The sequence below is a fragment of the Mixophyes fleayi genome, chromosome 5 (assembly GCF_038048845.1).
Source record: "Mixophyes fleayi isolate aMixFle1 chromosome 5, aMixFle1.hap1, whole genome shotgun sequence".
Classification (NCBI taxonomy): Eukaryota; Metazoa; Chordata; class Amphibia; order Anura; family Limnodynastidae; genus Mixophyes; species Mixophyes fleayi.
In genome coordinates, this window is record NC_134406.1 from 66,764,304 (window position 1) to 66,788,360 (window position 24,057).

Consider the following 24,057-nt stretch of genomic DNA (forward strand, 5'->3'; position numbering starts at 1 on the left):
ATCAAGAAGGTGGAGTGGCTCAGATATGCGGGACCAAGATGGACAGTTCGAGCTCCAGAGACCTGCCAAGCCTGGAGATTTGTAGAGTTACAAGGAACACAGCTGGAATGCTTCATGTTTAACCCAAGGACGTCCTGGACCAGGTTCCGGACTCTGGGAAAGAACAGGAGCAGTTTCCAAGCAGAGTATGTTGGCCAGTTTAAGATATCTTGTTTCCGATGACTTAAAGGAAAACAAGCCACCATCCTAGAGGGAGTATGGGACTCAATAGTGCAGGAGCCTCTATTACTGCACTGGGCTCCCAAAAATCAAAAGTGCCTGATTTGGCAGATGAGTATGTAGCCTACTGACCTAGGTGGTGAGGATACATCTGGTACTTCATCTGAGAATGCAGAGATGCCTCCCTCGGAAAGGCCTCTTGCATTTTAATAATCAGCCAGCACATAAGGCATACATGCCAACATTTTGAAGTGCCCCTCCAGAAGACGGACTATGGGCGGAAGGTGCAGGGCTTGTCAAATTGCGCCCCAGTGATGTAATGATGAATCATTTTCTAGTGGTAGGTGGGGCTAAAAGATGCAATTCCCTGAAAATCGCGTAATTGCGGCTCTAATTCTGTCCGCTTCACTGGGAAGTGGACAGATGTTTGAGGGTTCTCTACTCTCCTGGGAGTCCAGGAGACCTACCTGGCATTCGGGAGTTTCCCAGACATTCTGGGAGAATTGGCAAGCATGACATAATGCTTTGAGCTGAAAACCTAGCATTCAGTGGACAAAGGAGCTATACATACACCACTTTATTACATATAGGATTAAATATTATTTTCTTTCTTCTGGATCAATCATAGTTCAAATGTAATATAAAATATTTCTTCTTCCTTGACCTGCTGTAGTCCAAATGGAAATAGAGTTCTGCAGATCTGTAAATAAATTCTCACCGCAAACTCATATATCTACAATAATTAAACAGCAAATCAACGCAGTTATCCATGGTATTGCAAATAAAACTTATCAATGGTTTGATGTCTAAAACATACTTGCCAACTTTCGGCAAGTGTATTCCGGGAGAGGGGCGTGACTAGAGGGCGGGAGGGGGCGGAGCGTGGCCAAACGCATCATTTTGGCCCCGCTTCCCACAATGAAACTGTTGTTTTGTTACGGGGGCCAAAATAACACAATTCACCGCAAATCGCGTCATTTAGGCTAGGCAGTTGCGGGATGCGGGAGACTTGCCTGCTCTCCCGGGAGTCCATGAGACAGACTCGAATTTTGGGAGTCTCCCGGACATTCCGGGAAAGTTGCCAAGTATGGTCTAACATTAAATTTACATCTGGGACAATAGTACCCATAGGTTTCATGATGGTGTCAGAATCATCCAACATCATCCAAGACAATTTTAGGTATGCTCTGTATCTATACATGGAAGACAAAAGAGGAACCATAAGTAGTATTCAAGGTATATATATATATATGTGTATATATATGTGTATATATATATATATATATATATATATATATATATATATATATATTTATATATATATATATATATATATATATATATAGATATATATATATATATACATATGTATATATGTATACTTCATTAAGTGTTCTCATCTTAATGAAAAAAATAAAAATAAAAAATAAATATATATATATATATATATATATATATATATATATATATATATAGTTTTCATTAACATGAACACTTCAACAGCTACTATAGTTGAAGGATCATTTAAAAGATGCTTATTTTATTTAAATACTATAATTACAACCTCCAGATTTTATCAGATGAATTTCTTACACTGAATCCTGTAAACATTGTAAATATTAAGCAAATTTTACATTTTTTTTTATTTCAATTGTATTCAGTTTTTGCAGTGTTTTGCCAAAAAGCCAGAGTCAGAATAGCTCTGGTTAATCATAAAATTATTCTGAAGTTGTTCAGTGCACACTACCACATTTCTGACTTTCAGAACAAATATACTATCATGCTGTTAAGCCTGTTGTTGACCTCCTTTATGTTTATATATCACTCCTTTTCAAAATAGATACATAGCGCACAGCATTGGAAATATTCCAAATATTATACATCTCCCATCTCCCTTTCTCTAGGGACACATATCACAAATACCTCCCACTTTTTAATTTATTTTATTCGGTGGGGTTAAGTTGCACTTTAAGTAGCCAAAGTGATCACTGACATGCATCGTCCATAAATTGGAGACTTGAATATCATCCCCAATCTAAATCTTTATGAAGTGGTAGTAAAGTAGAGAAATGAGAATATCCATTTTTTTCCTTCTACATTTTGTTTACGCTACACTGTCTGCACATAGACCACGATAAGCTTGTAAAAAGATAAAATAAAAATTCCAAATACTTTAACTTCATTACAGCTGCTGCAATCCTTTTGTGCTTGCCAAGTTTTCTAAGCAGGGAAGAGTCATTTCAATTTGGCCAGAGACAAAGCAAGTAAAAAAAAAATCTTCCTATAAAATGCATTTGCTATTTTCTTGCAATAAAAGTCTTTCTTATGGGTGCAGAGCCACAGTATCACTGAGCATCTAAGATATCTCTTATACACTCCTGTCCTATATTATCAACATTTGTTCATGTGAGAGTTTGATTTAAAGGGGATCTGTCATATTCATTTTTTAATGAAATAATGTATTACAGAACTATTATTAGGTGTGTTTGACTAAGTTTAGGTCACCTATCGGGGCTCATGTACAGTTCGATGCAAATATAATTTTCAGCGTATAATACACTTTTTTATTTCTGTGCATGATTACAAGGAGTACAGGGGCACACGGAGCATTTTTAAGGGGGGGTTTCCCCTCCACCGAGAAAAAAAACAAAACGAGAGAGCTGCCGCGCATGCGCAGCAGCTCTGTTTAGGCAGCACTCTACTATACAGCAGCTGCGGCGCTGTCAAAGAAGCGTCTGCGGCGGTGCTGCATACAATACAGCACCGCCGCGGATGCTTCTTTGACGGCCCCGCGGCTGCTGTATAGTACATTGCCACTATGTAGGGCACTTTTTTAGCAGAGGGGAGGGGTTTCTGGAGACCCAGAAACACCCCCTGCTTGCGCCACTGGAATAGTTACAGTTGTGGCCATATGTAGACTGAGTCACAGCTTACGCTTATGGCTGCTTGCGGCCCCTTATGATTGAAGAGGCGGAATGAGGGATGGAAAGGGATTGCAAGGGTCTGTTGCTAAAATGCGACTTATGCAGTCTCAGATTCAGATACATATGCACCTGTCAGGAGACGGGAAACTTGTGAGTGCTTGATCACTAGTGTAAGTTGCGAACTGATAGTGGTGAGAATCAGCTTATATGCATATGGCTCAGCACACCTGTGTAAAATGTGTCATTTTTGAGAATGCAGTTTGTGTGCATAACAGACGGAAATTGCGTCCAACTCTATATGAGGCCCATTGTGTTCATTCGAAATCTCCTGCACATCTGTGTGCAAACAGTTCTGAAGTGGATGTTGTTAAAATAACCCATAGCTAGACCATCACAATGTTCACAGCAGCACATATTATTTCAGAAGAAAAAGGTGATGATTTTGTAGGAAGCAGTATCCTGTCCGCTTGGGTGGTTGCATAAGAACACAGAGATGTATATGACAGATCCAATGTCATGATGCAAAATGGGGAAGGAAGGAAAAACAAAAATTACAGACTGAGATTTAGATAGTGAAAGGAGCTGACCTCCCCAGCAGCACAAAGTAATCATGTGAGGCTTCTGTCATATACTATAGGAAGATTGTAGTGTCAAATGAACCCCTATGATAAATGAAGTTCAAACATCCACCTTGTATGTTTTATCTTGTCGCTGTTTGTTTGGTAGCTTTCAGGAATGTGGTAAGGACAAAATGGTTATGACACACAAATATTCCTGCACCCAATTTTGCATCATCAATTTGATGCTTGACTGCGTCAGCTGGTTGGGGTGAAATGGAGAAAACAAGTAGTGATGTAGATTATAATAATCAAACTCAATATTGTTTAAATTATATTTGTGCAGACAAATATATTACAATCTGAGACCCTACAGGTCCTATTTAAAATGACAATGTCTTCCATACTGAAAATATTTTCAATTTAAATTAGAAAAGTACCGCTCTTAAATAAAATAAAACAACTCTCTTTTGTGAGCAGAAGTGAAATCCAAGGACTATATAAATGAGAAAATGAGTATATGTCTCAAAAAAAGGAGTAATCCCATTTTCTAGAATACCACTGCTCTGGTGGTACAGGTCACAAATGAAAAGAAGTCATGACAAAGTGATACTTCCACTTACACAAAACACATATTAAGTTACATATTTGGTATCCTGGGTCCTTTGCCGCAACCACATCTAGCAACTTTAATATTGTATGTAAACCTAACCTTTGATTTTTGAGGTTTGACACTCATTTGCCATAAATCAGTTCAGCTGTGAAATCATAAATGGTTTAGTAAAAGAAGCAGGAGTTAACTCTTTAACCCCCAGGCATGCAATTTCACTATGTGGATTTTCCTAGTGGTCAGATTTGGCATATCACCACTTTGAGGAGTTTAAGCCACAATGAAGAAAGTAGCATAACATTTTATGTTTGCTATAACACTTGTGACAGCAAACCATAAGCTGGTTTTACTGTTCCATTAACATTGTTTACAACGTCTTGTTTTTACTTTACTTTTATGTGAACTGTTACATCGACACATGCAATGTACTATATAAAAAGTTATCCTTTGTACAATTAATGTATAAATATATGATATGATGTCTCATTAAATTTATGTTTCTGCCCATTTACACTGGGTAACAGGATTCAGCACCCTCTGGTTTCTAAATGCATTGGGGACACCACCAGCACTCAAAGGATTAAATCACTGACCCCTGTCACTGGCTAAGCAAAACCATATAATTATGGTGAGCTATTACTTGCAATTACATTGCAGCTGTATGCAAAAACATTGAACAGCAAGTATGATGGAGAGAGGACATTGTAGAAATTACAGGTAATGTATCGCTGTGCAGCCTGAATATACGTTTGTAAAAAATATTGGGACTTGACTCATGATCTGCAACTCAGCAATTTTTGTATATTACTTTGGCTAGACTCCTACGCCATTAGTTAATTATGAAATGAACCATCCATTCTGCTCTAAATATGTATTATAGAACATGCACTAAATTCTTGACAGCATTCAAAAATAATTGCCTTAGGATGATGGTAAAGAGTGTGAAATCTGACAATTATAAGAATATATATATATTGTTCTTGATGGATCTCGATGGAATGGTCTCAATGATTCAAGCCATCCTTCATTTGCCCTTCAGTGACTCACATTCTACGGTGCTATTAACAAAATTCCATCACAAACATAGTTTCAAGATTTGACTTTTCCTTTCCTTGCTATTGTTTTTCTACAGGAAATGTTACTTATTCAACCTCCCCTTACAATTGTTTTTCATTACTTAAGCTAAGTAGGCTCCTGGATTTAGTGAACTTAGAGTTATAAATTAATTTGTATTACCATATACTCAACTAGACACTAAAGCAAATGACATGGCATTTCTGCAAAGTACTGCACAATGTAATTCTCTGAACATGATTTTGATTCCCTAGAAAAGATGCTATGTGTGTTCTTGACATACCCTGTGTAAGATTGGTTTATGTGTCAGTAAAGTGTTTGCCTATTGCTACAGCTGTTTAATTTTATGATTTATAAGTTGAAAATGCCTAAATAAACATATAGCACTGCATAACACAATGGACAAACAGTATGCTAGCTTTTCTAAGGTGAATGCTCTCAACTTAATCGCTTAGCACCGACAAATACCAATGACAAATTCTCTTATGCACTTGGCATTATAGATAACCTTTAACACATTATACATGGTTTAAGTTCACACAGTAACTCCAGAAACTCACTTTTTGTTGAAATGAAAATGAACTGTTTGAAAATCATACACTGCAATAATGATCTTGAATACACAATGTAAGGTTTGGCTCATAATGTAACTTTATATATGGTACTCAAACTTTGAATATAATACATCACTAAGTGGTACAAGCGTTCTTGTTATTTCTCTGCTGTGGTTGTCTTTTTCGCACAGGAAAAATATATCAATATTCATCATAGGTTGTTTATTGAGAGAAAACATGAACACTGTTTGTTCATGCCATGAAGTTTTGATTTAACACAAAAATGTTTTTAGGAAACATGCAATATGAAGATTTGATCTCTGTGAATTGTACTAATCACTATGATAAGTAGCAAACAATTAAAGGGTTGTGTGACAATTAAACATATTGATAGCTGATCAGAACTGAATTTAGGTAATGGTTTTACTATATGTAAGTAGCTTGCTTTAATTTAGCTAAAACACATTCTACAATACAGTGCCTTTAGTAATATAATCGTAGAATACACCTTTAGTAATATAGTGGTAGAATACAGCTTATAATTGGCAACAGAAAACTACAGCATGTTGTCTCCAAGCAGGTACTGTACTTTAAGCTTAGGAGTCGTTTTTCAAGCTATAATGAAACCAAATTCCTCAACAGCACATTATTTAAAAAGCAGTGAGACCTCTATGGTCTTAATATAACAAATAATGTATTTTATGACTGTGCTTGTAACCACAGTAATAAATAATATTCAATAAGAAACTGAATTCCTTTCCAACATAACATTGAAATTTGGGGGAGGGACGGGGAAACTCAGCAGCAAATGCTTATTTACATGACATGCTGACATGCAGAAAGCCTGTACAGTATAACGTCAACTTTTGTTTTAACTTTGAGTTTTAGAATAAAACAAAATGTAGCCCAAGTTCATTCAGCCAGGCACCGGGACTGCCGAGCACTCTCCTCAGTGAAAATAGCTACATCTAGGCATTGCAGATCAATGCATACAAAAAACACAGCGAGAGAAAAAACCCCGCAAAGTAGTACTGGAGCTAGGTGCATACAATGATTATGCATACGTCAAAACAGCTGCTTTTCAATGGACAAGTTGAAGCATAATGAGAATTAAAGCAACACTTACCAAAATACATTATGTTTCTCATTCCAATCACAAGCCTGCCGATGTCTATTCTGTATTAACTCCAGCACACGCCTGTCATGTGAAGCAGGGATATCTCATTCTTCAATAGGTGGAAACGTACCCAGCACTGTAACAGTGATCAGTGGTTCTTGTGTTTAGGATGAGTGCTGTGCAGCACAGTCTTATCCCTGTTCCAATCCCCTGTCTGATCTAGCACTTATTCTGCCTGCACGCTGCACTGCCCATTCTTACTGTAATCTGACTCCTCCTTGTGATGTCCTTGCCTTGCATGTGACATCAGTTCTAAGACTACTACAAACGGATTTTCCTCACTTTACATTCACATGCTCCATAGAGGTGTGGTAGTATCCTGGTTAGATAAAGGTATTTCTTTAGGAAAAATATCTTATCAGCCTGATTCTCATTTGCCAACATTATCTTCATCTTTCCTATTCCAAACAAAGCTAGTGCTGTTGTGAGAGTAGCTGTACAACTGGGAAATGCATTCAAAGGAAATTTGATAAGAATAATAATGCAATTAGTTGATAGCACCACATACAACCACTTTAAATAACAGTTAATGTACAGTTAATATTAAATAATGCATGGGATATTTTGATTGGATATCTTTTACAAAATGCTTTAGCATTATTTTGTCTTTTTTTTTTCTCTGATATTTACTCATTTTGATGAGTATGGAATGTGAACACAGATTGTGGTGGAAATAATGCTGTATCTGCAAGTAAAAATATAAAGTAAATCTCAGAAAAGTTGCTCATGTTCCTCCAGCCAACAGCCGCCTCCCCCTTTAGGTGCTGTGTTGGATCGCTCCAAACATGTTTATTTAACTTATTACTGAAGATGCCTTGTGGAATCCTAGCTACGAATGTTGTAATTGGCCATGTATCATTTCTTAAAGTGGTTTGTTAAAGTGGTTCGAAAATTTACTAGAATTCGTCAAAATTTTTAATTGATTAAAACGATCCATTTGAGTAAGTCAAAGAGGTTCAACCTTTTTTGAGTCTGTTTGAATATCTTCAATCCTGTTTCGAGCATGGTCAAGTTTGAATTTAAATATTTTAACTGTTTTTAAAGGTGAACCTCTAATTCGAACTACAAACAGCGTACCTCAAACAGAGTCATTTTCACACTTCAATTTTTTAGATTTTTTTATAATTTATTTTTATTTAAAAATCTTATTTTAAAAGAGTTGTTTTTTTTTTACCAAGTTTGGAGAACTGCTAGCACATGTCGCAAATAATAAACCACAAATTGGGGTCAATTGGCTATTGTACAGTAAACATGTTCATTGCAATGAAACCCATGAAATTCGATTGAATTTCAAATCGGTTTAAAATTTTAAAGTTTTCTAGTCTGGCTATATATAAGTAGGCTCTGCTCTATAGCCCAAATGATGGGGGTGCCTACCCGGGAAGTAGATTAATAGAGTAATATAATAGGGGAAGAGAGGGGGTTTAAAAAAAAATGTATCAAAAAGAAAAAAAAAATCCCCTAAATGCAGTCCTAATGACTTATACGCATTAGGTATAAAGCTAGTGTCTTGCCCATTAATTAATGCATGTGAAAACCCATGTTATCTAGCATTGGGGCTGGTTAAACATTTTTTTAAATTATTATGTACATTTTAAAGATACCTGCTGTTATCATTATTAACATGAATATTTAAACCAGCTTTGGGGCCAACGCAAAAGATACAGGCATATTTAAAGAAACATCCAACTCAAAATAGAATGTATCTCTAGGGGATGTGTAGACAGTTATTGGGTGGAACTTATAAAGGAAAGCTCCTGACCCACCTCTTAAATCATAATGGGATGCATGTTCAAAATAAGTTTCTCTAGGTATATATACTATTCCTAATTAGAAGGTGTATCTTCTGAGTGGCCCTAAATCTGGGAAAGGTAAGTGTTCATAATGAGGACAGCACATACCTTTATACTATAATAAATAAATACTTTTTGAAAAAAATCTTTAATCAACCACCGTCCTAGATAGCCTTGGCTATTTCTTCTTAAGCGGAGAGAGAACCAGTGTGGGTTCCCCACACAAAAGTGGTAACAAGCACCAGGCTAGGACAGTTTGGACCGGTCACACTATAAAAGAAAAATCCATAATATGTGGTCACTTTGTCATTGTTAGAACTAGTCCCAGTTTGCCAATGGCGGCCAGTGCACAATGGGGAACGTACAGTACCACAGTAGCCGAAATAGAAAAAAGTAAATAGACAAACAGACATAATATAAAAGAAACTCTTGTTGAATAATTCAAAAGGAAATCATCTTTATAATCCAAATGGGACAAAATAAATAGCCGTATGAGCAACAATAATTACTTCGATTATAGTCACAACGATGAATAAGGGTTCAGAGAGAGTATTCTCAACTGGCTGACAGGGTTAAAATTCAGCCAATCACAAGTGTATTCCCACAACGCTCAGCCAGTCACAAGATGGTTGCTTGTGATTGGCTCAACAGCCAATCACATTATTTATTTAAATTCTATTGTGTTATTAATAAGGATCACCTATCTTTTAGGAGTTCTCTATTTGCACTGTGTTCTCTTTTTAATCAAATTAGTGCAGCATAGATTGTGTGTTCAGGTACCTCTCTGATCAAGTACATGTGACATATATTTTTCAATGTGACATCATGTGGAATGCGTATCTTAAAGGATGATTTCAGTACAAACTGAGAATGTATGATGCGGTCTCCTCGCTTCAACCTTATTTATTTCAGATAATCAGCATATGCTCCCTGACAACACTCTGCTTGCAGGAGTGATGGGAGAAGTGGTGGAAAGGCACGCACAGGACATTAAGAGAACCTCTGGATATCCTGATCTTTGGACTCTACATAAATAAGCTCAGGGAAGCGTGGTTTATTTAAGAATATGCCACCCAAAGTTGTATTTTGACTTTTTAGTTATATTACCCTTTTATTAGGTTGATTCTTCTGTATATAATTTTATTTCAATAATTCTTATAATAGTTCTTTCATGACAGTTGAGAAAAGAGATTTTGACTTAAGGCACCAGATTTTGTTTGAGGCTTTCAGTGTTACCTTTCCCAAGGCCATTAGTTTCAGTTACATAATATTAGTACAGGGTTCCCAATATGTAGAAGGTGTAATGTCTACCAGCTACCTTAAATGCAATAGAGGCAGCCATTTTTGTGGCTGATCCAAAATTCATGAGAATTCACTAGGTAGCAGTGACTCATAAATATTTTCTGTGAAATGTCTCAGAGATATCTCTGAACCGTAGTGAATTTATAGTATGCATTTTCATGGCTATTAGTTCAACCCACAAAATAGCCCCTCTACAGGTACTATTCAAAGCACACAGAGGATAAGAAACAGCAGTGCCCAGTTTAGTTTTTATTTTGTTCATACTTTAATTTTTGACTTTATACTTTTAAAGTAGGTAAAATCCTATAGCTTTGGAGAGTTCCAAATTGGCATCACTAATTAGTTCAATCCTGTATATACCTAATAGTTGCTGATATACTAGCTACATTTTTAGATCCATTTTGCACATCTTCTGTTTGTGCTGTAATGCATGGAAGAGTTCATCTAGTAAAATCCCCAGTAGTGCTCACTGTCACCATTGTTAGAGTTACAACAGACAAAGATTATACCCATGACCCTGTATTTTCTCCTCTCTGATCCTTTTTTATGCTCCCTGTTGTTCCTCATAGTGCTATTTTTGTGTTATGTGCTATGTTTATTCTGTGTACCCTGAGTAGAACTGAAATCTAGTTTTTCAAGTGAGTCCTTCTGTACTCATTTACAAAGAAGCTGCATTTAGAAGTCAGTATTCTAACAGACCATAGACCCAGTTCACCTAATTTACAGTAATTTAAAGTATTAATATCATATGTTTTTAATCTTTAAAAAGACAGCAAGGAAAGCTGACAACCTGATAAAACGTCTGCCAGTATCAATTATGGAAGTGAAAAATGCTTCTATGTGTAGCATCGACGACCCAATCGTACCACACATGCGTTACTGAAATACTAACAGCCAGCGGAGAACTACTTTTCCTGTCAGACCAACGGGGCAGTTTTAGCTTGAAAAGATGCACAGAGAAGGAGCAGGGTGGGATATCGCGAGAGGCACACTGGGAAGAAGAAGGGCAGAGATTGGAGGGATGAGTAGGAAAAAGCATAACGGAGAGAATGGAGTAAGCAGGAAAGAAAAATCCTTGCATGCAAACAGTTACCTGGATAAATTACTGAGAGAAGCCTTTCTGTAAATGGAAGTTGGAGACTAGTTGGATAAGTAACACACATTTACTTTATTTCTGGTTTGTATGAACTGAGTATTTTGCTATTAGCTATGCAGGGAACTGGTGAGGAGACCTGAAGATAAATTGTAAAACCCTTTTTGTAAGACTGTATTTTAGTGATAAGGGTGTAGTGCAGGGAAAGGTAGATAGGACTTTGGGAAATAACACTGGAAAATAATCCTTTATCTGTGGAAAAGCATAACAAGTGTGAGTAGTGGGATCAGTGATAGAAAAATGAGCTGTGAATTGTTTCATCAGAGTTGAAAATAGGGAACATGTGTTTCTGCATCCATGTTGGATTAGAATTTAAGCAAGAAAGGGAGCGTTGTTTACAAAAAATTTATGAGAGATTAAATGTCTTATTGAGTAAGAATAAACAAAAGTGCTATTACTTGACATCATATATGTTATGTCAAGTTGAGAGATACAGAGAACTATGCTCTTATTTTATACATCCTGCTATAGTCATGCATGTTACCTCTGTGGACAAAGAGTGGAAATCTGCATATGTGCTACTCTTTGAAAGCATATAATTGAATTTATTTGTTTATTGTACAAATGCCATCCAATGATATATGCTAATTTATTTGCTCCATACATTGCAGAGCAAGCAAGAAAGAACCTTACTTTCATGGCAATGGCAATATATGTACCAATAGATGGCAACCTTCCTGCCAAATTCAGGGAGAAGCCATAATCACAACAACCTATTTACAAATTTGCCCACCATCAAAAAAAAATAATGGCTACACCTTATGAGCAGTGTGATGGAAAATATTTCCACTGTGGGCCATCTAAGAATATTTGGATGCAGGGTCTATATGTAAATCCCAATTGAAAAGGGGTCCACATTGCAAGACACAGCAGCAGAAGGTGATGTGGTAGAATACCATTTATGAAACAGAGCTTTCAGAATTCTCAGTCCTAAAACCTGCAAACAGACAGTAAGCCATTATACATTTTTATCAGTCATTCTCACCAAAAATGATGATACCAGCAACCTTTAAATGGACAATGCCATTATGTGTGACAAGAACAGCAGAACAACCCAATAAAACCACAATCTGTTAACCATGTGTTTATAAATCCAAAAAATACTCCTCAGCATTCAGAAGTCATAGAGGAAACTGAACTGTAAAGGTCAAACTGGTTCACAAAAAAATACGAGCTAGCACACTGTTATACAAACCTCTTACACAAGAAATATTGGAAACTAACTCTTGGGAACATATAAGTCAGTTGCCAAAAAAGGGAGCCAAGAAATGGGAAAGGCCAGAAAAAGAGGAAATTGAAACATGGACATTGACTCAATGACCTGAATTTTGGCATGTGGATTGCAGTTAGTGATAGCTGAACTTTAGGTCAGCTATGTGCTCTACCCCCTACATAATTATTATCCCAGATATATAAAACAGTTAAAAATGTGTGAAGACAATGGGAAATGACATGTGCAACCAATTTTCACAGGGTTCCTCTGTACCTCTAACGACCCTGGCTGAAAAACAGGGGCGTGAGATCAATGACAAGTTGCAATTGTTTATACTTTGTGGATTGTACAGTGGTACAGATTCTGTGTGTCAAAAACGACCAGCCTGTCCCGGATACAGCAATCTGAACAGCTGGCCATGACTGATATCACCTTAATAATAAATACACCTTTACTGCCACCACAAAGGATTTATTATAGTGTTCTTACGTTCACCAGAACCACTTATTATTGTTTCATACTTAAATCACATACACATGTAGCATGAGCCTCCATGGGCTTCGTAATTTCACAAAGGATCACGGAGAATACGCTAGATTAAATTTATTTAATCTGCAAAAGTGTTTCCAAGGCTTAATAACAAAAATTAATAACAAGACATAAAATATGTTACACAAATGAGTTTCAGAAAATAAAATAGGAAATAAAATCAGAGTTACTACTTACTAGTTAAGACCTGATGTGTGAGCGAACATAACTGAGGAAAATAGGACATTTCAGTCTTGATAGACCCCTCATGAAAATGTACAATCTGATGTTTAAAGCAGAAGATTTTAAACCCTTTTCCACATAGCCCTCACCCCCACCTTTGGAGTTTAGCTGTGAAAAGACAGATTGATCTCCCAAATGTCACAGGGCTTTTTGAAGGGAGTTAGGGATGTCCTGATATTGGAATGTTCACAAGACCTAATTTCCCACCTTTGCTCGTTCTGCTTGAGTGGCTAGATGGTTTACAACTTTGGGCTTCAAACTCCTCCAATAGCCTATCTCTCCCTGGTCTGGCTATTTCAACAGATTAATGACAATTGCAAAAGTTCAAACTCATGTCACCTGGCAAAGCACACGTTGAGATTACATTACAAGATTACATACAATATACATTGCCATACATGAATTCAACAGAAAATAACAATCAGTCCTTAGATATACTACATAATCATCACACTGTGGCACCAGGTAACTAAAATATGATGATGATGGTGGTGCAGCTTTAAGATGCATATAATGCAAAATACAGATGTGGAAATACAAGAGTGCAGACACATCTTTGTTTATTTGCATGCATATTTACATTCCACTCTCACTCAGACCCTTAGTGCCTGATTCAGTGTGGGACATACGCCTGTTAGCGTGGTGTATCTTTGCTCAGAGAGTGAACATGCGCAACTGCAGCTTTTCAGACCTGCAACTTTTTGGCACTATTCCTCACTCACAGATGTGATGGGTTAGGGAAGGAATGTTCTAACGTAGGCAAAGTACAGTAAGGGTGTGTTAAAGCAATTATGTATTGATTGGAAATGGAACATAGTACCAGATACTGTTGAAAAAGTGCTTGTGAGTGGCCAAGGGCGGGTGTAAGTAGTGGATGAAGGCGAACACACAAACTAGCAAACCACTTGTAATTAGAGATTTGCAATTTAATGTCACACACTTATTGAGACAGTAGTAGTTTCTCGGCTTTAGGTTAGGGTTTGCCGAGCATGTTGTAGAAAATATAAATAAAATAAAAAAATTGTTCCGTTTCGGAAAGTTGTTCCGACACCGACATCTAGGGTATTAAAGTTTAAATGAGGTTTCATACAATTGCATTTGTAACGTATAAAAATAAAAAGTTTATGTACATGTTGACAAGTTGTTTGTTGTCAAGCGAACGCATCTGCTACTTACTCAGACCTGGACACATGTTCAATTTTCACCGCTACATACATACACATTCACTTGCATGTGACTTTTTCAATCTCAAGTTCCACTCATACTTGCGTTCCACACTGAATCAAGCCCTAGGTGCGCAGGCTTCAGAAGGGGATTATGGCTTGATGCAAGCAGCCCAAGCTTGCAATTAGAAAGTGAACCAAGTCCTCTTTCATAGGGGATTTACAAGAAACAAAGCTGATTTCAATCTATATATGGGAAAAAGAAAAAATGAGAAGGATATATGTCTTAGCATATTAGCACATTGTCTAAATGAATAAGCAGCATGGTAACAAATGCAACTTTGTTCAAAAAGTGGGGCAAAATTTTTAGACAATTGATTTTGATAATGTGCTTATTATCTTGGAATATAAACCGAGATACATTAAGGTGAAAGTTTACTACTGCACCCAATCAGAAAACCGTAATTCAGGAAATATTAATCTGTTCTGGAGTGGAAGAGACAAAGGGAATGAAAACTGCTATGGAACTTGCATACTTGAAGAAAACAAGAGATATTGTTACCAGATAGCCATCAATTGAAAGGTAATTTACCAAACTACTGTTCTCTTCTATAAAAATCTAAGATATTGCTGCCAAAGTAGGAATACTATCATCATCATCATTATAGTTTATAGACAAAGTACCACAGAATCCGCGGCACTAGGTAAAAATATGTCAGGTCAATCTCGATACAACTTGAATGCTCCAAAGCTTGTCATAAGATATCTGAACGGGACTAATTCAATCAGTGAAAAAATAAAAATGACTAGCAATGCCTACAGTTATGTAGATTCAGGAGGTCATTTATAAAGCCAAAATGGCTGAGGCATTGTGCAAAATTGTTTTTGGTAGTGCCATATACCTTAATTTTTGCACAAGTGCGTTTAGATTTATTTCACTGTCATTAATGTAATACATAAATGAGACTAAACCAAGCTGTATTTTAAGTAAAAAACAGAAAAAACTGTTTTTTTTTTGTTTTTTTTTTATAAAATAGCGGTTTTAAAGTGGTAGGAAGGTGGATGGTTTTGGTAAGTGCATCTCACACTTAGGTGCACTTCTAGTTAGCAAATCTTTCAAGAGCAGAGAGTAGGTGTGCACCTATCTCTGAGCACTGGTGCAATATCATGACATTTTGTGCTGCACATTGAATGCACTTAATGAACTGCTCATAGTAACAATAGGTGGCAAGTCAATCAAACCCTATTCTGGAAGACATTCAAATGGTATAAAAGTGTTGAAAACAGAGAATAGGGACCCACAGAAATACATTAAACTGAATTACTTTATGAAGCCAACAGGATGTACACCACAAAATGCCTTCATTTTAGAGCAATGCTTCTATGTTGTCTGCCCAGCACACTTCAAGATGTACTACAACTTTCTGGAAATGCCTACACTAATTAGGTGTTTCCTAGGTTTGCTAAGAGGCAAAAAAAATTCAAGCGATGCACTGTGCAAAAATATATTAAACTAAAAGAACTAGCTCCTGCCACCTTAAAACCACTCATTTAATCAAATACAACTTTTCAGTTTCCCCTTAAAATACTGCTCAGTTTAACATAATTTATTTCTCAAATTAATCATGAGAGTGATGAGACTTTTGTGTGTTTGAAGTGTTTTATTTGCATTACACAAAGTACTCCCAGAAAATCTCAGCATCCAATTAAATGAAAAGGACAAAACCCGTTCTCCACCAACTCTGAGCTGTTGCAAAAAAATTAAATTCTTTTCCGGAGTGGAAATGGCTGTGAGCCCTTCTGCACAGCTAGGAACTTCCAGAAAACAACTCCACTCCTTTTTCTCACTTCAATAATCTCATACCACAATATATAACATTGTTTCTGCACTGCTCCAAAAACAATAAGTTTACACCATTCCTAGCAAGGAACATCCTCACTTCATACAACTCCTAGTGAGCCGGTGCAAGATGAAAAAGGTGCTGCTGTCATATATTTACGGCTGTTTAGAAAATGAAAGCAAATGAGTTTGAACACCATTTCTTGTGTGCAACTAATCATCAATATCCCTGGCAGTGTTTAGTCTATCTGCATGTAACCAAGTGCAATGGTCAGGTGGTCGGGAACTGAATGAAACAGGTCCTGCTGCTCACAACACTGGACCCTCAGGCTGTCATTGGCAGACAAGGTTCAGTCACAGTACAACTGCATTGCTCTAAGCTTGTCTTTGTTTTACATTTGCTATATTTGCAGAGTAGCGTGCTAACCTTATCTGGGGAATTGCAGGTGAACAGTTTCTGTAAGGGGTTAATATATTTTCTTTAGCATGGTATACAGTGTTCTATTCCTTTCTTGTATTTTTACTGGCAGTTTCTACCCCTAACTTTGGTCTAGAGATGCTTGAATAATTTGTACTGATTCAACGATTTTTCTGTGGCTAGATGTTCAGGTTAGAGAATAAAAGGTTACATTTTATAGTATTGTTTTACCATGTTTGAGTTTTTGTTCACTGTTTGCATGGAAACCATTAAAAATTCTATAGAAACTAGCTATTTAAGTTAAAAAAAACTTGAATATGTTCAAACCAACTCAAATTTGGTTAAACCTGTTTGCCTTGTTTGCATTTAGATGACATAATTTAATTTATCTAAAATTCTAGAGGTTAGATAGCAAGGGGCAGGAACTGGCCTGAAGTACCATAAATGCCAAGGTTGTTAAATATCTAAGAAAAATAATTGAGTTTAGCAAAAGTTAAGTAGGCATAATGGGTTAGGAATTATTTTCCCAATGGGTATAGGGGGTAAGGGAGGGGTTATGCCAGGGAAGGCTTATAAGGGCATTAAGTGTGAAATGGCTTCCTCTTGCTTTCTTGAAAGTTCTTGTGAGTATAGCATGCCTGGACCATTGGTAAGTATATTGGATTGTGACTTGCTGTGCCTGCTTTATTTGTCTTTTCTCAATTTTTTTTTGTCAAACTATCTTCTCCTTCTGTCTTCGTTTTCTATATATTTCTTTAATTGTCTCTCTTTTTCCTTTTCATTGTTTTTTCCCTGAATTTTTCACCATATATTTTGATTAATTTTCTTTATCTTTTTCATCCTCCCTTTCTTTATCCTCAAAGTTTTCTGTTATTTTTCAGCCTTATATTTTGTTTTATTTGCTATTCCACCTTTTTGTCTAGTTATAACCTGCCCCTAAGGCCTATTTGAATATGTTGCGTCCAAAGAAATGCCAGGTGCCCCTACATCGCTTCATCGAGGCTTCCTGGATTTTCCCTCCAGATGGCTTGTGACGCATCCACTCACTGAATGGACCACAGTGTGTGTCCCTACTCCCTCACTCACTGAGTTATTGGCAAGCAAGAGGCATCTGTGGCTGCTCCCACTGCCACAAATGTCTGCCCCATCACTTTTGATCCCCTGCCCCGCTGTCAATGCCATAGTTAGGGGGGTGGGGGAATGTAACTGACATCTGACATGTGATAAATCCCTGTTGCCTTCCTGAAGCCTAGTTGTTAATTTTTTAATACACAGCCAGTTCAGCAAATAACTGCAACAGGGGTGAAACCTCACCCTCCTTTAATGACCAAGCTTGTAATTTTCAGTGAGGTCTGTGAAGGCATTTTACAACTTCCTGCAGGGAGACCATCAGCTATTGCCCAGACTTTAGCCCTGTTGCAGTGCAAGGTCGAAGTTTTGCCCTCTCTTTGCCCCACAGATAATAGTGACACCTCACCTCCTGTGCTGGCATCATCCCAGCCTTTGCTTGAGTCAGTCAAATTTGTCAATGCCCAGCTCACCTGTAATTTACTTACTGCTGTGATACCCCCTGCACCTGCAAATACCTCTATGCAGCCGACCACACTTGACACCTTTCCTGACCCTACGGTTATGACTAGGGGTGGGTCTGAGGCCACTCCTCCCCTAGCGCTGGTTTCTGGACCTTCCCTGGCAAACATATCCCATTCCTTACGTACTGGTTTGCCATGGTTTTCTGGCCCTGCATTTAGAGGTCCTCCTTTTTCTGAATTTGCACACCCCAATGTACATTGGCCAGTTTTTAAATCTGGGTGGTTCCCATTTAGTCCGAGTTCTACTACTTTTTCATTTATTTCCTCTTTTCAGCCATTTGTTTTTTTCCCTTGCACTAACACCTTCCCATCCTCTGGTCCTTATTTTAACATTTCAGCAGTTGCTACCACTCAATGTCGAGGCCTGGCACTTTACAAAATCCATTAGGAGCTTTTGCATCATGGTATGGGCAAGCCCAGGGTCCCAATTTGGCTGTGACAGGGCCCATTTCTAATATTAGCTTGCTGCAGCTTGCCCCTTCCTCGCCCACAGCATCCTCTTTAGCTTCAGCGAGATCAGATTTATTGCAGGCTTCTGGCTTTGGCTTTCCCTGGTTCCCTGGCAACTAGCACTGTGCTGTTGGTTGGAGGTAGAGCAGGTTTGGGGATGGATTATGCGTTCACCCTTTTGGCCCTGCTGGGTTCACCCAGTGGGTTAGTTCCATGATACCTTTGATGGACAGCAGTCAGTGCAGAATGTGTTAGTGTTTGCTTTGTCAGAATCAAATGCTGTAGCGGTTGCTTCTGCAACCTCCCATGGTTTCTTGGAGTGCTGCTGCTAGGGCATTTCTGTTTCCTCCATGACAGGCTCTACAGGACGTGAATCATCTTGACTCTGGAGTCATCGTTTGGCTGGTGTGGAAACAGAGGGTTCAGCTGGGCAGGGGACATTGTCCCAAGCTGTACATGAGGAACGAAGGGAGCTGTTTGCCTCTAGTAAACATGCTGTTGATGTGGGTTTTGAACATGATCGCCCGGGGTTGGGCTCTTTGTTAGAGAGTGACGGTTCTGTGGAATCCAGGAACAAAAATGAGAGACTGATACGTCTTCTCGGGAAGAAGCTTGGTGGTCTCCGCCACGGTGCCAGGGTTTCAAAGGAAAGGCCCGCTGTGTACTGCGGGTGAGGATGTAGTGTGCTGTGCCAATACAACAGTCCTTAGGGACATTAGAAGTAAGTGTGTGATAGAATCTGCGCTGGCCACTACGTGGACATGTTTGCCATTACTACCCAGGCTAAAACTGCATTATCTGCTGCAAGAGCGTACTCAGGCATTGGAGAAGACGCATATCTGAGTTTTTAATTAGTTAAAAGGCATGCTGGTATTCGCTACTTGTTATTTGGATATAAGGCCTGAGTAGCATATGAATGTAGTGTAGTACATCTATTTAGTACAGGGGTGTACATGTGCTCTAATGATGTTATTTGGAGGACTTTCACCAAAAACAAGATGGTTTGTAAGTGATGACTTGGATTGCAAGGATGTTGACATTTGGAAGTGACGCAGCCTTGAGCTGGTATGCATGATGGAGGTGCTGTGAGGTAGCGACAAAGTTACGTAAGACAGGGTTTGTCCTTTCAGTTTTGTGGAAACTGCTTTGCCTATAATAGAGGGTATTGCAACAGAGGATCTTTCTGTAGATTCAAGCATCCATGTTCCTTGTGTGGTGGGGGACATTCCAGGAGAGACTGCACTAGGTGCCCAGGCCCTACTCCCAATGAGTACCCTATTACAGGGGCTCATGCTTGCTAAAGCCTTTTTCTCTGTGGTGTTGTCAAAACTGCACAAATGGTTGGGGTGGTATCACAATAGTCAAGATGCACAGTTTTTATGGGATGGTTTTTTAAACGGCTTGAATTTACCTGTTAGTAGGCATGTTTTGGTTGGTTCTCCTAGGAAATTGAAGTTGGCCCAGGAGATGCCACTGGTAGTTCAGGAGAAAGTTTCCAAGAAAGCGAGTTTGGGTAGGATGTGTGGCCCCTTTTCATCAACTCCCTTGCCAGGTTTGATTTTAGTACCATTTGGGGTAGTTCCAAAAAAGGAACCGGGTAAGTTCAGGTTCAGGTTCATACAACATTTGTTGCATCCTCCTGGTATGTCTGTGAATGAAATGATTGCAGATGAAGGGCCTGAGTCATTAAGGGATGTATGTCCTCTTTTTGTGCGTATCGTACACAAAAGTCTTGTGCGTATGCCCAGAAAAAGAGCGGCCATTCGGGCACAAACGCAGGACCTTCACGTTTGCAAACACAATCGACACTTGTGATAGCCTGCGATTTTGGGGCGTGAAAAGGGCAGTGACGGGGTGTGGTGACATAGTCAATTCACAATGAAGGCGTTCCTGTGTAGGGACGTCAAAGTCAGACTTGGACAAACGTATGTAATTGCATGGTTTTCGTCGTATAGTATGCACCTGCTCGGGGTCTAGTTTATCTGTCAGTGCCAAACCACTAGCATACACAATTAGGCTTCCGGATCGCCATGTTATCGTGACGTATGCTCCCAATCACCTGCATAGTCTCTGCCAATTAATCATGGCTATAAAGCTCTGATTACAGCATGCACCCTGTATACTGCTATGACTGCATTTACTGGTATGTTTGCTTTATGTGTTTCAAGGTATTACCAAGGTTTGTTTGGTTTGTACTTTTTAAGTGTCTGTTTACTGGTAGCCTATTATTTATCATTTTAATACTTTTTTTTAGTCTTTCCCCCTGAGACATATGTATGTGCTCTTTTTTTTATACTCTGTTTCATCTTATAGTTTCCTTGTTTTTACTTTGTTTCTTAGCCTACTCATGGTGCTTTTTACTAGTTTTGTTATGTTTCCATTCTGTTCTTTAGCCTTTCTTTCCATTGCCTATTGCTGGACATTTGACACAAACGATCACCCTCCATTTTGAGGTACGTAAAATGGCCCTAGATGTGCAGGCTTACATAGCATATAAGGAGAAGGAATAATTTATTTTACCCCCTGAGACATTTCCAAAGTGATGAGGTAATGTATTTTTTGTAACATCCTTCTCTCTCAAATATTGCGCTTCTTAGAAATGGCTGAGGCACATGTGGCAGCACAGGAGGGAAACAAGAGTCGACGCCTCCAAAACCAGCCACTAGTCCATAGTCGCCGGCACAGGGAGCGTGTCTTTAGGCCACGTGTCAGCCTCTTTGGGATGTCTGATGTTGAGGTGGTTCGTCGTTATCGGCTCCCGCCTTGTGTAATCCTGGACACCCTGCACATTGTGCAGATTGACCTGGAGCCAATGCGCAAAATCCCGACAGCAATATCGCCATTCACCAAACTGTTGCCGGTATTGCACTCATGTGCCACAGGGTCTTTTCAGACCACTGTGGGATTCGCAGCAGAAATGTCCTAGAAGTTCTTCAGTCGTGTGCTGAAGGTTGTTCTGCGGGCTTTCCTGCCGCGGCTCAGGCAATTCATACATATGCCACTCGATGAGGAGTCCCTTGTGCAGATCAAATGGCAGTTTGCCACCATAGCCGTTTGTAACACATCATAGGAGCAGTAGATGGTACTCATGTAGTCTTGGTCCCCTCGGGTGGGAATGCTGAGATTTATTTGAATCACTAGCATTTCCACTCCATAAATGTCCAGGCTATATGTGACGCGTCTCTCCAGATTCGTGACCTGGTAGCTGTGTGGCCAGGGAGTACACATGACTCCTTTGCCTTCCGGCAATCAGGGACGTGGCAAAGATTGCAACAGAGGCAAGGGGGTGCAAGGCCGAATGGTGATGCGTGGCTATTAGGTACTAGGTTTTTTCTTTTTAACCTAAATAGACGTCAAATATGTTGTACTTTAAAATGTTAATATTCATGTCTTAAGTATTATAGCTAAGTAGACATATTACAATGGAGCATTGCAATATCATTCAATACATTCAATTGTGATGTTTAACTTAAAATAGCACCTGGACAGCTCTCCATTTAAAAAGTTTTCCAAAAGATTTACCTTTGGGTCAAAATAAATTGAGCATATTATGAAAGCTTCTCTGAAGTAATATCTGCGTTATTTCTAATTTGTACATCTGCCACTATTTGTCATCCAACATGTTGCTTGTGTTTTTGATGGAATTACAATTATGTCACTCATATTTTTCCCCTTTGTCCTTCTTGTCACCCCTTCTAGGAGATAGTGCTTACTCTTTTCGCCCTTGGCTCCTCACTCCTCTTTTGAACCCACGCATGGAGCAGGAGGTTGCATACAACTCGGCACATACAGCCACTAGATCGGTTCTGGAGCGGCATTTGGTCTTTTAAAGACCAGATACTGTTGCCTAGATCGGTCTGGTGGTGCTCTAATGTGTGCGCCAACCACTGTGTGTGATATCATTGCTCTGTGTGTGGTATTCCATATCATCACCATTAGGAGTGGGGTTCCTTGGGTGGAAGAGGCAGAGGTTGCTGGCCAGGAGGTGTTAGATGCTGATCCCAGCCCTCCCGAATTGGTTGATGCTGTATCCTTTAAAGAATATGTCCTGGACACCTACTTTTCTTGTAAGTTTTTAACTAAAGAAAACATACATAACTAAGAAGTATATTATTATATATTTTATTTACAATGTAAGGAAAATAAAAAAAAGAACGTTACTTTGATTTGCGTGGCCTCTTTGCTGGAACAATAGTTGCTGCTGTTCTTGGATGAGTCTGGCTTTGGGTAACCCATGATGTGGAAGGCAACAGTGGGGAGGAAGCAGAGAGTGGGTGTGCAGCAGCTGTCGATTGTGTGGCACGGGGTGCACAGGTGGCATAAGGTGCACAGGTGGCACAGATGGCAGGAAGAGCAGGTGGAGGTAAATGAGAGTTGTATGACGGATTGTAATGGGTATTTGGTTCATTGTCCAAATATTGGTTTCTTTGGTAAGGATGGTGTTTCATTTGGGGTCTTGCACTATAAACAATAGGACCTTGAGACGGGAGTGGTTCAGTATGTGAACACAGGTGCGCATGATAGGGTCTACTTATGGAACGATAATCAGGTGGGGTGCAGTATGGTTGATAGATGGGGCTGAGAGATAGAGAGAAAGAAGTAGGAGAAGATTCCTGGGAAATGCATGCTGAAGGATTGTTCATGATATAGATAGAAATAAGGTCAATGAGACGTGTAAGGGTATTGTTTATAGATGTTAGGTTTAGGTCCAAAGTGTTCTCTATATGGGTGAGGCTACTGTGTAAAATATGCTCCATACGGGTGAGGGTTGTGGAAATATCTGTGGTGTTGGACTGAATAGTGATATTGGTCTCCAGAATACTGTGATAGCAGGCGTGCAGTGATTCCCGTTCACTGACTTCTGCTTCCTCAGTCATCTGATGCTCTTCCACATCACGTGCCTCTTCCACCAGCTCATCCTCAGAATTGTCTCCAGCTGTATTGGCACCTACAATGAATGACAAATTGAAAAACAAAAGTTAATACCGTGTTATGTGCCATTGTGTAACGATACATTGGCAATACAAATTTTTACTTTCCTGTATGTTGGGGTTAAAATGTAGCTTCTTTTCTTTTCACTATATTTAGTTGCAAATATGCTTGAGTTTAGGATTTGCTAATTAAAGGGCAATTAAATGTATTTATATATATATATATATATATATATATATATATATATATATATGGGACACATGCACTAGAATTGAAAATTTCCTAAAATGAGCTTTAGCTGAAAACCATTTGGCA

The 24,057-nt window shown here is 38.7% G+C and overlaps 1 protein-coding gene across 2 annotated transcripts in view; it reads right to left on the bottom strand.

Annotated features, from left to right (window-relative positions):
* ZNF385D (zinc finger protein 385D) overlaps positions 1-7,354 on the bottom strand; it is a 252,255-nt gene extending 244,901 nt beyond the window's left edge. The window contains exon 1 of one of the 2 annotated variants that reach the window (XM_075212330.1): positions 7,065-7,354. In XM_075212330.1, the coding sequence (XP_075068431.1) occupies positions 7,065-7,086 (22 nt within the window). In that variant the 5' untranslated portion in view covers positions 7,087-7,354. The remainder of the gene's footprint in view (positions 1-7,064) is intronic. The other variant, XM_075212331.1, reaches the window with a different exon arrangement.
* Positions 7,355-24,057: the final 16,703 nt, after the last annotated feature.